Here is a 17616-nt window from a genome sequence, read left to right as displayed (position 1 = left end):
TTCACACTGTACTGCAAGTCAATGGTTGTAAAACTAATTGGGAGTGCAAATATGTGGTATTATTAAGTTGACAAACTTGCTGTATGTTACATTGCAATGTGTCATAGTTATGGCTGCTAGGTAGTATTTATTGTGAGTTAATTTACAGCACATAACTGAAGTGATAGACAGTAGATGTATGAGAATATTGAACACCTTTTATAGATCTATCTAAATGCCTCTCTTCATCCAGATATCGATGAATGTATCTCAAATCCATGCCCTGAAAATGAAATCTGTGAGAATACGCATGGATCCTTTCGATGTAACTGTCGAACTGGATTCTCCAGAGAGGAATCAAGCAAAAAATGCGAAGGTATGAATGCAATAAAACATTACAAGCCAGCTTATAGCAATACATAGAGTACAGTCCATCAAGAAATCTAAAAAAATTTGTGTATGCTCTCCTAAATTTGCTGTTGTGTTCCCCAGTCTATACTACTGATTCTCTACTCTCTCATTTACTTATATTTTCACCAATGGAATTTGTGCCTTCGATTTTGCCTCGGCTGCCTACTTCAAACCAGTCATCGTGTAATAAGAGACAGCTATCACAGGATCACAAACTTAAATTACAGACAAAACATTTTACCATTATTCAATTTAATCATATCTCTAACCATTATTAGATCATTATTACCTTATTTGCTCTCTACTGATGTTACATTTCAATTTAATATTAAATTTTAATTTATTGTCTCACAAAATGCTCAATTTTCATTAAGATTTGTAAAATATTAATATAATGTAATTTTTATATATTCAGTGTACATTATGTGTACAGTATATGTGTGTCTGATTTATCTACTGTTTTTTGAGAATTAATGTAAGTCCTAGTTTGAGTCTACCTGGAATGCTATGCATAACTATTGGATTTTCCTTGTAAGAAATATACGCTGTTGATATGTAAATGGTTTAGAAAACTGACAAGTTGAAGAATGAGACATCTGTGTAACATTTAGGAATCTTCATTGATGAAATGTTTCACCAGTGTTCTTCTCTGTATAGAACTATACCGAGCTTAACTGTCATATCGATCTGAGTAGTGACACAAAGTTTTGCAACTAATTTTTGACTATGAAAAGTAACTACAGGAGGGCCCCACTTTACAGCACTTCACTTTACAGCATTTCGCTAATACAGTGGAACCTCAGTTCTTGAACAGCTCCCTACTCAAACAAGTTGGTATTTGAACGCTTTGTTCGGTAAAAAAATCTCTCAGTAGTTGACTGTTTACTCGGCACTTGACCAAACAAACACAACCTGCCAGAACTTCGTTGTAAAGTACAGTGGACCCCCGCTTAATGATCACCTCCCAATGTGACCAATTATGTAAGTGTATTTATGTAAGTGCGTTTGTACGTGTATGTTTGGAGGTCTGAAATGGACTAATCTACTTCACAATACGTATTCCTTATGGGAACAAATTCGGTCAGTACTGGCACCTAAACATACTTCTGGAATGAAAAAATATCGTTAACCGGGGGTCCACTGTATTTCATGTTTCTTCACACTTTTTCGGTGTTTTTTTTTATTATTTGTTTAAATAAGTCACCATGGGGCCTATGAAGATTAGTGATAACAGCCAACCAAAAAGAAAATTGGTTGGGAAAAATTTGTTCAGTACTCAAACAGATTGGCACTCAAACAGCCTTCTGGAACAAATTAAGTCCAAGTACCAAGGTTCCACTGTACATGGGTTTTCAGTTATACCCATTTTTCATTTATTTATACTTTCTTCAATAAATATATTCACCACTCACTATAAACTAAGGATGAAAATATTTTAAGGTAAGTAATGTGTGTATTACATATGCATTTTTTAGGCCTGGCTCTATTGCTCATTTAATATATGATAGTGTAAATATATTATCAGGCTTTTATATGCATTTGTAAGTGAAAAAGGGCTATGTTTCTCTTTACAGTAATTTTTGCTTTACTGCAGTAGCTTAGAACCTAACCTGCTGTATGAGCAGGGCTTTCCTGCATTCACATTGATCATGAATAATAGTGTGCTTAATTGCAGCAGTCATTATGTTACAATTCTCTCCTGTACTTACAGAAATTACTTCAGATATTTGCCTTGTATATTTTCCATATTATATTGATCATTTTTTTCATATTTTGAAGTACTATATACATTAATATTTTACAGACCAGAATGAGTGTCAGCTTGGTTCACACACATGTTCCCAGAGTCAGCGGTGCGACAACACTATTGGGTCATTTGTTTGCATTCGTATCGCTGGTTGTGGTACTGGGTACACTCTCAACCACAACACAGGAGAATGTGATGGTAAGAGAAATGTAGAAGGACTTAAGATATATTGCTCTGAATTAAGAGAACTTGATGTTTTTTTAATAACCCTTTCACTGCCCAGGCCCCTGAAATTAATATTGCTCTCATTGTCCACATTTAAAAAAAAAATCTTCTGAAATGGAAGAAAATCTTTTTCTGAAGGTAATCACAACAAAAGTATGAAATCTGATGGAAAACTTATGGAATTACACAGGCACAAAATTAGCATTTTGGGCACAATTTATACTGCAGCGATTTCTCCCACTTTGAGCCCTATTTTAAACTAATTCCACAGCTCCCTTCAACCAATTTCTTAGCTATTTCACTAATATGCTTTCTGTTTTATTGATTGAATGCAAGAAACTGCTCATTCAACTATCAGAATTAATTACCTTGTACAGTAGTGTGCATAAGACATTTATTTGGAAAATTAATGTTTATTTAAAAAATGCAGCATTGATATAACAGATAATGGATTTAGTAAGAGATATGATTATCCTTTGCTTTTGTAAGCATTGCTGCATACTTTGGCTTAGAATTGACCAATGTTGAACACATTTTGGCAAGTTCTTCATCATGGTATCAAGTCCTAATGACAGCAGCAGTTAGGCTCTCCACAGTTGAACAGTCCTGTTTTGTGATCCTGCATTTGGTTATTGCTCATAGTTTATCAATTCAGTTGGGGTCAGTAGTCTCTCCAGGCCAATTTAGAACGTTTAGCCCACTCTCTTCGAAGAACATCAGCATTTTTCTGGAAGTGTGGCATAGAGCAAAAGCCTGCTGGAAAATGCCTTCTCCATCAGGAAAGTCTCTATCCACAATGGGAAGTAAATGAGTTACCAGGATTGCCTTGTGTTTGTCACTGTTTATCGTTCCCTTAATAATAAGCCATCCAGGGCCTTTAGCAGTAAAACTACCCCAAAACATCTTTTTCGTTGGGTGTTTTGGCACTTGTTGAATGTGTCCATTCTGAAGAGGTTTGCCTTTGCTCCATCTCACTACCACTGATCTGTACCCATGTACAGTGGTACCACGAATTTCGAACAGTTCCCAACTCGAACAGTTATGTAAAGTTGTTTTTGTAAGTGCTTTTGTATGTATTTTTGGGGTCTGAAACGGGTTAATCTAATTTAGATTATTCCTTACGGGAACAAATTCATTTGGTAATGGCACTCAAACATCCTTCTGGAATGAATTATGGCCGAAATTCGAGGTACCACTGTACTTCAAAATGCACCTCATCTGAAAATATAACTTTTCTCCATTCATCTGTTGTCTATCCCTTATGATCGATTGCCCTCCCCAGCTAGTTTTTTCTTCATAGCAGCAGTCAGTAATTGTTTCTTTATTAGCAGTTAAACCAACTTCAAGGAGCCTTTGTCAAACAGTTGAAGAACCATTATTCATGCCACCAGAAGCCAAATCTCTCTATAGATCTTTGGTTGTTTTTTATTGGTATCCTTCACACAATTTCTTATGATAACCATGTAATTGTGGGGTGTTGTCTTGTGTTTCCTTCCACATCTTCCTCGATGCAGTGCTCCACAATCACCAGTTTTGTTAGCTCTCTTCAGAATCTGACCAACAGTTGACTTTGCTAGGTGTAACATCCATCATGAATTTCAGTAGTAATCATGAATTGAAGGAAAGAATTTGGCAAAACCACCTTCATCCATGGAGCACACTTGCAGGAATAGCCTTACAGAACAACAACTGTTGTAGCACTGACCAGAGTTGCAGGGTAAGATTACAACCGGATGGTTGCCAGAAATCAGTAGCAAACTCTTCTGAAAAGAAAAGAACCTAAACTACATTAATTAAGCTGGAGATTTAAGACATATTATGAAATAATCACAAAATTTGCTTCTGTTCCAATTAATTTGCACACTACTGTGCACAGAAGTTGGTAATTTAGCAAATTTTACACAGAATTGAAAAAAAATTAAATTTAAAAATAGAGTTCGAAATAAACATTGTAGCCATTCCAGGCACTAAAACAACATTTCCTTTATTTTTTTTTTTTTTTATTATCACACTGGCCAATTCCCACCAAGGCAGGGTGGCCCGAAAAAGAAAAACTTTCACCATCATTCACTCCATCACTGTCTTGCCAGAAGGGTGCTTTACACTACAATTTTTAAACTGCAACATTAACACCCCTCCTTCAGAGTGCAGGCACTGTACTTCCCATCTCCAGGACTCAAGTCCGGCCTGCCGGTTTCCCTGAACCCCTTCATAAATGTTACTTTGCTCACACTCCAACAGCACGTCAAGTATTAAAAACCATTCAACTCCATTCACTCCTATCAAACACGCTCACGCACGCCTGCTGGAAGTCCAAGCCCCTCGCACACAAAACCTCCTTTACCCCCTCCCTCCAACCTTTCCTAGGCCGACCCCTACCCCGCCTTCCTTCCACTACAGACTGATACACTCTTGAAGTCATTCTGTCTCGCTCCATTCTCTCTACATGTCCGAACCACCTCAACAACCCTTCCTCAGCCCTCTGGACAACAGTTTTAGTAATCCCGCACCTCCTCCTAACTTCCAAACTACGAATTCTATGCATTATATTCACACCACACATTGCCCTCAGACATGACATCTCCACTGCCTCCAGCCTTCTCCTCACTGCAACATTCATCACCCATGCTTCACACCCATATAAGAGTGTTGGTAAAACTATACTCTCATACATTCCCCTCTTTGCCTCCAAGGACAAAGTTCTTTGTCTCCATAGACTCCTAAGTGCACCACTCACCCTTTTCCCCTCATCAATTCTATGCTTCACCTCATCCTTCATAGACCCATCCGCTGACACGTCCACTCCCAAATATCTGAATACATTCACCTCCTCCATACTCTCTCCCTCCAATCTGATATCCAATCTTTCATCACCTAATATTTTTGTTATCCTCATAACCTTACTCTTTCCTGTATTCACTTTTAATTTTCTTCTTTGGCACACCCTACCAAATTCATCCACCAATCTCTGCAACTTCTCTTCAGAATCTCCCAAGAGCACAGTGTCATCAGCAAAGAGCAACTGTGACAACTCCCACTTTATGTGTGATTGTTTATCTTTTAACTCCACGCCTCTTGTCAAGACCCTCGCATTTACTTCTCTTACAACCCCATCTATAAATATATTAAACAACCACGGTGACATCACACATCCTTGTCTAAGGCCTACTTTTACTGGGAAATAATTTCCCTCTTTCCTATGTACTCTAACTTGAGCCTCACTATCCTCGTAAAAACTCTTCACTGCTTTCAGTAACCTACCTCCTACACCATACACCTGCAACATCTGCCACATTGCCCCCCTATCCACCCTGTCATATGCCTTTTCCAAATCCATAAATGCCACAAAGACCTCTTTAGCCTTATCTAAATACTGTTCACTTATATGTTTCACTGTAAACACCTGGTCCACACACCCCCTACCTTTCCTAAAGCCTCCTTGTTCATCTGCTATCCTATTCTCAGTCTTACTTTTAATTCTTTCAATAATAACTCGACCATACACTTTACCAGGTATACTCAACAGACTTATCCCCCTATAATTTTTGCACTATCTTTTGTCCCCTTTGCCTTTATACAATGGAACTATGCATGCAACATTTCCTCTGTTCATTAATCACATCTCCAGGCCTCTCCTGTATTACACTTTCTTTCTATCTTGAATTCTTCATCACATAAATAATCAAAGATTTAATCTATTTCTTGTAAAATAAAATATAACCAGGAATGATTGGTCATAGTTTACCGCATCCCAATACGTAATTGAATCAGACCTATTAATAACCCATAAAACAGACAAAGGGTATAGAGGGGTATTACCCATCATGAGGAAAATTAGCAAAAATTAAATATTTCTACTACTATGAACCCAATTTCAAACTACGTCTGGCCCTGAAGCCATTCAAAATAATCTCTATTACGGTAGTGTATCATCAGTTCTATCAAATGATATCAAGAAATGGCCAGTAAAACCATAAAATCCATCTTAGAAAACTTCTCAGATTTGCTATTTCAAACCAAACACAAGGTCAGTGTTTTGCCTTTCCCATCATGCACGGTGTAGGGCAGGATTTTTTTATACTGACCCATTCTCAAAATTTACCACTTGCAGCTTATCTGAGCTGTGCTAAAAATGTAGATCTATGTGAGGAACCCGGGCAGAAGTAACACAGATTTACGTGATGGCCACTGAAAAGGTTAAATGTGAATTATGAAAAATTATTTGATGAAGATAGAAATTTAAATTTTGAAGTGAGTAGAAATAAAGTTCACAGTAAAAGAGGGTTAAAGCTTTTGTGTAAAAAAATAAAAGTAGTGTTAAAAAATATTTAAGTGTGCTGCAGATTATCTTGTACTATACTGGGTAGAAAAATCTGTCATTGAAGCCACAGGTATGGAGACATTAAGGCCAGAGGTCTTTCCACACATCATTTTCTTCAAGGTGGATGCACTGATGCTGGTAAAGGGTTTATCTGAAAATTACGTCTTCCCACTCCCTGATTGCTTCCCTGGCACTGTATCATCCTTTCAGGTTTAGTACTCTCCCATGAATATTATAGCAATAATAATCTGCCCCTACCCTTCATTGTGGTTGATGCAAGTTTGTTCTAGAAATAACAGATTTTGTGAATGTCAGTCATGATTATAACCTTGCCAGAATTCCCTTACTGTTGCCCATTCATGTATTTCTCTCATGAGATACATTAAAGTTTTTTCATAATATTTTTTTAATGCACTGGCTGTCTACTATAGAGGCAGGGTAACCTACAAAAAAAAAATTGAAAGTTTTTCATTTTACATTTAGTAATTTATATAGACAAGGTTACTAGCCCTTTACTCCCAGCATTTTAGTCGTCTTACTACATGCACGGCTTACAGAGGAAGGATTTTTTTCCACTTTTCCATGGAGATTTTTCATAAATAATAGCCCTTAATTATGGTTATAGCATCTTCATCCAGTGACTGATAATGAGGCTGGAAGATGTATGATCTTTAATCCTGTCAGGGTCAAGAGGCCCTCTCCAAAACTTGTTCTCAGTCGAAAATTTTTCGGAAAAAAAAAATTATTTTTTCTTTTGAGAAGATAGAGAATCTTTTCCCAATCATAATGACACCAAAAGTATGAAATTTGATGGAAAACTTACGGAATTATGCTCTCGCGAAGTTAGCGGTCTCGACGATATTTACGCATCGGCGATTTCACCTACTTTGAGCCCTATTTTTGGCCAATTCCAGTGCACTAGTCGACAAAAATCATAACTATTTCACTAGAACTCTATTTTTTCTATCGAACGAGTACAAGAAACCACCCATTTACCGATTTCAACTATCCAATAAAGTGGTCAGAAATTAGCAATTTTGCCAATTTCACACAAATTTTAAAAGATGCCAATTTCCAGATAGGGTCCAGAATAAACAAGAAAGACATTCCTGGCACTAAAATAACATTTCCTCTGTTCATTAGTCATGTCCCCAGGCCCCTCTTACATTTCTTTTGGTTTCCACTTTGAATTTTTATTCTCACAAAAAATAGGAGATCTACTTTTATGTAGACTACTGCATTAGTGTAGAAATGGTGTAAATAATATCAGCGCACTTGCGAAAGAAATTAGACTCACCAGTTGTCATGTATTGGATGTGTGGCATGACTTGTTTACTCTTGAACTTTGGCAAAAATCGAACATTTTTGCTACTTTGAGCTCAATTTCAAAGTACTTTTCATTGTGAAACCAATCAAAATCGTCTCAATTTCTGTAATATGTTTTCCATTCTATAAAATGAGACCAGAAAAACTAGAATACAGTGGACCCCCGCATAACGTTGGCATCGCATAGTGTTAAATCCGCATAGCGATACATTTTATCACTAAAATTTTGCCTCGCATAGTGCTAAAAAATTCGCTCAACACGATTTGTCCGAGACACGTCCATGCGGCCTGAGCCAGCCTCACTTGTTCTACCAGTGGCATTGTTTACAAGCCAGCCTCCGCACTAACATTCAAGCATACAATCGGAACATTTCGTATTATTACAGCCTTTTTATAGTGATTTCACCTGAAAAATAAGTGACCATGGGCCCCAAGAAAGCTTCTAGTGCCAACCCTACAGGAATAAGGGTGAGAATTACTATGGAGATGAAGAAAGAGATCATTGCTAAGGATGAAAGTGGAGTGCGTGTCTCCGAGCTGGCCAGGTTGTATAGTAAACCCCAATCAACCATCGCTTCTATTGTGTCCAAGAGAACGGCAATCAAGGAAGCTGTTCTTGCCAAAGGTTTAACTGTGCTTTCGAAACAGAGATCGCAAGTGATAGAAGATGTTGAGAGACTGTTATTGGTGTGGATAAACGAAAAACAGATAGCAGGACTTGACACCTCAAGTCCTAATGGAAGGGGATTTCCCTTCTAAACACTAAAACCATCCAGTCTCCCCTCCTCCCATCCCATCAATCATCACCACATCTTCAATAAAGGTAAGTGTCATGTAACTGTGCATGTTTTCTTAAGTTCGTGTGTATTAAAATTAATATTTCATGTGGTAAAAAAAAATTTTTTTCATACTTTTGGGTGTCTTGCACGGATTAATTTGATTTCCATTATTTCTTATGGGGAAAATTAATTCGCAAAACGATAATTTCGCATAACAATGAGCTCTCAGGAACGGATTAATAGCATTATGCGGGGGTCCACTGTACAACCATAAATACTATACGAAAATACAGTGCAAAGTCGCTGTTTTAAACCAAAAACACGGTCAAATTTTTTTTTTCATTATGCACTGTGTGCTGCAGGTTTTTTTTATACTGCATGCACTGACCACATAGAGCCATTCTTTCATATGTAGGCCTACCAGCTTTCTCTTGCTAGATTTGAGGGCCCTAGAATTTAGGCATGCTAGTACATCAATAACTCTGGTGCGTAAGCCGTACTAGTACGTCAGAAACTCTGAAAGGGTTAACGTTGAATAAAATCTTCCAAGAAATTACAGCTATCTGTGGTAAATTGTACCTGAATCTGTTCAAATTTTAGCTAGGTTCTTTAACTTAGTTTAATTTGTTATTCAGAACATTGTTTAGCTAGAACTATTAGCTAGGTCTTAAATTTAACTTGTATTGTTAGCTAACCAGTTTCTCCGAATCCCTTCAACATTTATAAAGAGTGTCAGGGAAACTAGTCAGCCAGACTGAGTCCTGCAAGTAGGAAGGTAGGAAGGACAGTGTCTGTAATTTGGAGGAGGAATGAGGATGTTGCATTGGTAAAGTTGTTACACAGCCGCAGCAAGCAGCAACAAGGCTGCTCCTATATCTTGCCGTCCCCTGGGCCTATCCGAACTCCAGTGATGGCCAAATTGCAAGTACTGCTGCAACAACATGCAAGGAACCTATAGTGACATAAAAACTGACGGTGATGACAACGACATGGACTAAATATGACAAAAGAGGGACCGGCATTCAAGTACCAGACCTGCTGCCGGACATGAACCAGACACGAGACGTTTTCCACTACAGGAGGCCTGGTCACAGACCGGGCCGTGGGGGCGTTGACCCCTGGAACTCTCTCCAGGTAAACTCCAGGTAAACAATGAAACAACTGACCTCCATATCAACTGCACCAGTGTTCAATGGGAAGACAACATGGCAGAAAACTGATCAACAAAACTCCAAGGAAATGACAGGTCTGTAGGACTTTTTTCCTCAGTGCCAAACGAGGGAAAGAACTGAGCATTTAAACATGGTGACTGGCATCCAAACACCAGCTACTGCCAGACGTACGACTAGCGAAGTGAAGTTCTCATCTTTACTGACGTTCATCTGTTGACAGTAGCATCATATCTGTACCACCATCATATCACCTGTACCAGTGCTAATGAGAGGGAAACACAGGAGACATCGTCAAATCAACAGTACAAAACTCCAAGGTTATAGGTCGGTTATCCCTCAGTGCCAGTCGTGGGAAAGAAGTGAATAGTTAAACAGTCAAGGTTAATGCTTTAGTAGCTGCCCTATATTCAGCTGACCAGTGTACAGTGAGAGAATTATAGCAGAAAACGCCAAATATATCTATAAACTCAAGGAAAGTCAGGTTGTAGGTGGCGTTTACTTCCCTCAGTGTTTTAAAAATGGCCGAGTCAGCAGATCAGGTCAGGCAGACAACAACACCACACAACCCCTGATAAATGGAATTGAGGGGGTTTTGGAAGGATAAAACCATTGATAAACCTTTCTGGTACCAGAATGGAAAGGAGTTAGAAGTTAATAGGTGAAGCCGGACTGTGAAGTGAGGCGGGAAGGGGAGTGTGTAATAAGGGGTTAACTGAAAGGGGTTTGTGAAGTTAAGGGAAAAGTGAGCAGTGAAGAGGGTTTTGAAGAAGAAAATTTACTAGTAATTCAGTGGTGATTGCTAAAGCAGATACTAGGGTGTACTAGGTGACTGGAAAAGAGAAATAAATATTATTGTATATGAGTAAAAGAGTGAAGAGTGAAAATGGCAGGCATTTGGGGGGTACAGGCTGCCATAATTATATTTATCTTTCTTCTTCAATTCCATGAAGAAAGAAATCAGTCATGGGGGCTGGAAAAGGTGAATGGAGTAACAGCGCCCTGGACAGTAAAAGCCCAACAGTTGCCATCCTACCAGAAAAGTAAATGTCACTATCGCTGCAAGGTATGGCAACACCGCATACCCAAACAAAAACAGTGGCACACAGCTCTTATTGTAGCACTCTTAAGTGGTGATATCCAAATTAATCCAGGACCTCAAACTATTGTGCAGAGGCAAAACAGACAGATAAATGACGGTGATAATGACAGTCTAGTAGCTAGGAATGATAACCTTAACTCCATATGTAATGCATACATAGGTCAATGTGAGAAAATACATCCATTATTATCTCAAACACTACCAAACAGGTGCATACACTGTACTAAAGTACGCATGAAAAACAGAAAAGACACCTTATGCAAAATGTGTAAGGGGTGGGTGTGGGGTGCATGATGGATGTATGTACAATTATAGTAACGGTGCCAGAATTCATTTTGTGTGTAACAAATGCACTTTGGCACAGTTACCCTTTAACAATGATGACATTGATTTACCTAATTTGAATACAAATGACCCATTGCCATATACGGATGATTATAATTGTTTTATGAAAACAGGCCTTCACTTTATTCATGTCAGCGCAAGATCACTTCTTCCTAAATTGGCAGAGATTAGGATTCTAGCTAGCAAAATTAGGGCGGCAGTTATAACCATCTCTGAATCCTGGTTGGATGATACGGTGACTGACGACGAGGTCAAAATAGAAGGTTACAATATAAAATGCTTAGATAGGAACAGAAAGGGTGGTGGAGTATGTGCCTACATTAGAAATGACTTAGCTTACAACCCAAGACCTGATTTAAATAACATTAAACTGGAGATTCTATGGTTTGAAGTGCTGCTTCCCAAGACCAAACCCATCTTAGTAGGAACTAGTTACCACCCTCCCACCCAGGACCAGTTTTTAGAAGACTTTTCCAGAGTATTGTCCGGACTTGAAAACAATTGCGAGACAATAATGCTGGGCGACTTCAATACGTATCTGTTTTCAGCAGCAAAATAACGGGCTATGCAAAAGGTATAAGCAAATTCTAGGTTTAAATAGTTACACTCAACTAATTAATACACCAACCCGGATCACACAGTTCTCAGCCACCCTAATTGACCACATACTTTGTAACCGCTCTGAGAACATTAGTCAGTCAGGCGTCATTACCACAGGCCTTAGTGATCATTTCATCATTTACTGCACCAGGAAAATCACTAGGGATAGGATAGGCCTACACAGGACAATAAAAATGAGGTCAACTAGAAACTACAGTAAAGAAACACTGGTAAATAGGCTATACAATTGTGACTGGACAGAGATAACAAGTTGCATGGATGTAAACGATGCCTGGGAAAAATTCAAAACAATGTTCACTTCCATCCTTGATAATATTGCACCAGTTAAAGAGGTTAGGATTAAATGAAGAACTGAGCCCTGGATGAATACTGAGATATTAGATAATATGAAATTCAGAGACAAGCTGCTAAAAAGATTTAAAGCAAACAGACAGGATATTGCAGCACTAAATGAATTCCAAAGGGTGAGGAACAGAGTACAGAGACTTATAAAAGGAGCAAAGGCAACGCACTATTGCTCAAAAATTGAAGAGTATAGGCATAACCCCAGAAAGCACTGGCAACAACTAAAACAGTTGGGGTATAGCCATAAGCCAGCAGGTCTAACATAGTACTCACTATCGATAATGAGGTATGCCACGAAACATCTAAGGTGACAAATTGCTTTAATTCCTACTACACATCTATTGCATCAACACTAGTAAGTGAACTACCAGCTGCATCAAATACCTTTAACACAGACTCTGATAAGTTTCAAACATACTATACCAATAAAGGGGTAACCCCAAACAGATGTCAACTAGTAAGTGTATCTCATAATTTTATTCAAAAAGAACTAAGTAGGTTAAACCCAACTAAGAGCACAGGCCCTGATAACATCCCGTCTAAGTTCCTAAAAGATGGTGCTTCTGAACTGTCAATCCCTATTGCTCACATAATAAATCTATCAATCACCACTAATACCGTACCGGAGGGGTTCAAGGAGGCCAGAGTTACTCCTATCTTCAAGAAAAATAGTAGGTCTGATGTCAGCAACTATAGGCCTGTTAGTATACTCAGTATAATATCCAAAATTCTAGAGAGGGCGGTGTACTCTCAAGTAGTTAAGTACCTTAATGACAACAACATTCTCCATAGCTATCAATCGGGCTTTAGAAGATCTTACTCAACCGACACCTCCCTAATTAATCTGATGGATTACCTGAGAACTGAAATGTCAAAGGGGAACCTCATAGGTATGGTAACCTTAGACCTGCAAAAGGCCTTCGATACTGTCAACCACAATATATTATGTAGGAAACTTCAAGCTATCGGTATAGGTTCTGTAGACTGGTTTAAGTCCTACCTTAGCAACAGGAGACAAATTGTCAAAATCAACAAAACGGAATCAGAACCCCTGCCGATAACATGTGGAGTTCCCCAAGGTAGTATTCTGGGTCCCTTATTATTCTTATGTTACGTCAATGACATGCCTATCAGTGTCAAGTGCAAACTCTTACTGTATGCAGATGACAGTGCCCTGTTAGTGTCAGGTAAAGACCCACAAGATATAGCTAATGTTTTAACACTGGAACTGGAGTCCTGCAGCAAATGGTTAGTAGACAGCAAACTATCATAACACTTCGGGAAAACTGAAGCCATTCTCTTTGGCACGAAACATAAACTGAGAAGGGTAAATAATTTTAATGTCCAGCGTAATGGGGAGCCCATCACTTTGGTTTCATGAGTAAAATATCTGGGAATCCCCTTTGACCCATGCATGTCAGGAGAATTGATAGGGAACAGTGTAGTAAAGAAAGCGAATGCCAGACTGAAGTTCCTGTATAGACAAGCACAGTGTCTACCTACTGAGGCTCGCAGGACCCTATGTCTAGCCCTTATACAATGCCATATGGATTACGCATGCTCTTCATGGTACTCTGCCTTGACAAAAAAAACTGAAAGATAGACTACAAATCACCCAGAACAAAATCGTAAGATTCATCCTGGGGCTGGGACCAAGAGAACATGTAGGCCAGGATGAATTACACCAGTTAGATGTACTGAATGTTGAAGACAGAGTAAAACAACTGAAGCTAAATCATGTTTACAAAATTGCTCACAAACAGTGTCCAGAATATCTTGCTGTCAATTTTGTCAAGGTTGGGAACCAAAGCAATCATAGTACTAGGGGGAGAGAGCACAACTTTGTAGTACCCACAGTCATTGGCCAGGCTTCAAACACCTTTTATTGTACAGCAATAAAGGAATGAAACAGACATCCCGCACATGTCAAAGCCAGTCATAGCATGAACCAGTTCAAGAAGAGTGCCAAAAGGTGTCTGATGAATGTAGCTACAGAAAGGGAGGGGAATGATTTTCTATTTTTTAGCTAACATACATGTAAATTTTACCTTATTCCTAGTAATGACCCTCATATTGTAGATAGTCTTAATGGCCCTCGTGTAGTAGATAGTCTTTTTAGTATGATAATAAGGTGTTATCTTCATTATAGAATAATAAGAAAATATTATAACCTTTATATTATAATAATAAGGTAAAAGGACCCCAATGGAAATAAGTCACTCAGTCTGACTTTTTTGGGTTATCCTAGGTTCTCTACACATATGCTGCTATGTATGATAATTCTATGTAACTGTATTTGTGTATACCTGAATAAACTTACTTACTTACTTACTTACATTTTGGAGAGTCATCTGAATTGTGCTATCAGCTCACTTTCGGCAAGACAGTAATTGAATGAATGACAGCAAATCCATTTCCTCTTTTTTTTTTTTTAAATCACCCTACCTTGGTGGGAGACATCCAGTGTGTTATATATATGCAAATGTTAATAAAAAATCAGATTCAGACACTGTATTTATTTGTGCAAATAATTAACTATGGGGCAACATAAGCAAAATGTACATACACGTAGTAATATTTGACGGAGTCAAAACAAACAAACAGATTTTTTTTTTTGTGTAATATGCAAAGTTTAGTTTACATGTAAAAAAGTATTGTTAAGCACAAAGAATTCTTGGTGTTTCTGGCACTAATGATATGGTAATACTGTATGGAAATAGAGTTTCCTGAAATGCTTTGTATAATCAAGGGCTTTCTGCATGCATTCAAGTGTTGACCCATTCCTGTATAAACAAAGTATCTTTTTTTTTTTTTTTTTTTAACAAGTCAGCCGTTTCCCACCGAGGCGGGGTGACCCAAAAAGAAAGAAAATCCCCAAAAAGAAAATACTTTCATCATCATTCAACACTTTCACCTCACTCACACATAATCACTGTTTTTGCAGAGATGCCCAGATACAACAGTTTAGAAGCATATAGGTATAAAGATACACAACATATCCCTCCAAACTGCTAATATCCCGAACCCTTCCTTTAGAGTGCAGGCATTGTACTTCCCATTTCCAGGACTCAAATCCGGCTATATAAAAATAACCGGTTTCCCTGAATCCCTTCACTAAATATTACCCTGCTCACACTCCAACAGCTCGTCAGGTCCTAAATACCATTCGTCTCCATTCACTCCTTTCGAACACGCTCATGCATGCCTGCTGGAAGTCCAAGCCCCTCATGTAGAAATAAATTTGAATTTGAATACTCAGATGGTCAGATGGAGTTGTAAGCTGAAGCATCTTGCATGTTTTTATGTATATTTTTGTAAACTTCTTCTGATTAACATGGTTAGTGTATTCCAAGGTTACAGCAGAATAATTATTCATTTATGTGTATTCCACAGAAAAACAACTAGAGAAAGAGTGAAGGTGAATTTGTTTTCTTTTTCGAGTCATGCTGCCTTGGTGGGAAACAAAGTATCTCCAAAAAAAAAAAAAAATGCATTAAAGACGTCTCTCTAGCGTGAGAAAGGTTTTCATATTATTTTTCAGTGATGCATTATCTTTAAGTCACATAACACATATTGGTAGAAAATCTGCAGTTAACAAAAGCTTTAATTCTGATGTGCTGGAATTCCTCCAAAACAGCTGCCTATGTTCATTAACCCTCAGACAGTAGTTATTTTTACAGTGAATTACTTTTAATGTACAGCATTTATTGTTGCATGTGATTTGACTCAAACTTCTGCATGTAATTTACACTTGCAGGGGCAGACTAAGAGTATATAGTGCCCTGGGCCAACACACACTTACAAATATAATTCACAAAATAATAATAACAAGATTACAAACAAATCACAGAATGGGTGAAGCTCAACCCCACTTTAAGATATAGCCAGGATTTTTACTCAAAATTATATAGTATAATAAAATTACCTTTAATTAATTTGAAATTAATTAATTAATTTTCTATTAAAAATATTTCTTTGTCTACAAAATAGTGCCTTGGGTTGTATCACACCTAGGACCTGGAGGCACCTGGCTCATGTTCTTATGTTAATCCACTACTGCCCACTTGTATATATTCAGTATTTAATTTAGTTATATAAATTCTCTAATGTATAGTGCCTGTGCTCTGAAGGAAGGGCAGGGATATTCAAAGTTTGGAGGAGCATCTGAACTGTTGTATTGCCGCACATCTGGCAAGACAATGATGGAATGAATGATGGTAAAAGTTTCTTTTTCGGGTCACCCTTCCTCGGTGGGAGATGGCCAGTGTGTTAAAAAAAAAAAAATTCTTCAATGGGGTTCCTTGATGATGAGAAGCTTTTGATCCAAGGAATCTAGGACCCCCCCTCCCCCTCTTTCAATCAAACCAGATTACCTTATTTTATGGCGAACAAGACACCCTGGTGTCAAGGATGCCTCCCCAGTTCTGATCGGCTAAATTTTGGAAAAAAAGATAAATGGTACTTTGGTCTCCAAGACACTGAGTAAATTTTCAAGACTTATTTGAAAAATAGCATCTTTGATGATATAAAATATGGTACCTCTCATTCCTCAAATGCTGTATAACCCCTGTGATTTTTAACACTTTCTCGTGAATACAATAATATAATATAATATTATTTTTTTTTTTAATTTGACTAACTTTCTGCTGTTACTCACACTTCTGCATGCCAGATAATGATGAATGTAAACTGAACACTCATGACTGTAACCAGTTGGGTCCCAAGTATCAGTGTTTCAACATCAGGGGCTCTTTTCGATGCAAAGAGAAGACCTGCCCTCAAAATCAAATTCTTATCCAAAGTGGCCTCTGTATCAACCTTACCTGTGACAAAGGGTTTAGACCTATAGAAGGAATTTGCCAAGGTGAGTAGATTTTCATGTAAGTTATTAAAATATTATTATTTGCTGTTTAGCGTGACATCTAAACTGTTGTATCTGCGTGCCTCTGCAAAGACTGTGATAGTGTGAATGTTGGTGTATTTCTTTTTTTTTTCTTTTTTTGGGGGGGATCACCCAGCCTCAGTGGGAGATGGCCAGTGTGTAAAAAAACAAGTTATCTAATACAAAAGTAATGAGATTTGTTAGTTTATTATATATATAAAAAAAAATTTTCATGGTTTTAATTGCTGTGCAGTGCTTGTCTTCACCTTCTCATCACTGTCACTCTTGATAGATCTTTTTGCTTCCTCAGTTAGGAGCATGCATTGATGCTGGTGAAAGGCTCTTGATCCAAGGAATTAAAGCT

At 38.0% G+C, this 17616-nt stretch overlaps 1 protein-coding gene across 12 annotated transcripts in view; it reads left to right on the top strand.

Annotated features, from left to right (window-relative positions):
• LOC128699641 (fibrillin-2) overlaps positions 1-17616 on the top strand; it is a 206911-nt gene that overhangs the window by 149992 nt on the left and 39303 nt on the right. For 10 of the 12 annotated variants that reach the window (XM_070099319.1, XM_070099318.1, XM_070099322.1 and 7 more), the window contains 3 exons: positions 233-355; positions 2195-2335; positions 17043-17234. In XM_070099319.1, coding sequence (XP_069955420.1) covers positions 233-355; positions 2195-2335; positions 17043-17234 — 456 coding nt within the window. The remainder of the gene's footprint in view (positions 1-232; positions 356-2194; positions 2336-17042; positions 17235-17616) is intronic. The other 2 variants (XM_070099328.1, XM_070099323.1) reach the window with 1 other exon arrangement.

This window comes from Cherax quadricarinatus, chromosome 67 (assembly GCF_038502225.1).
Source record: "Cherax quadricarinatus isolate ZL_2023a chromosome 67, ASM3850222v1, whole genome shotgun sequence".
Classification (NCBI taxonomy): domain Eukaryota; kingdom Metazoa; phylum Arthropoda; class Malacostraca; order Decapoda; family Parastacidae; genus Cherax; species Cherax quadricarinatus.
Note: the sequence above shows the minus strand (reverse complement) of the source record. Positions and strands in the feature narration are given on the sequence as shown.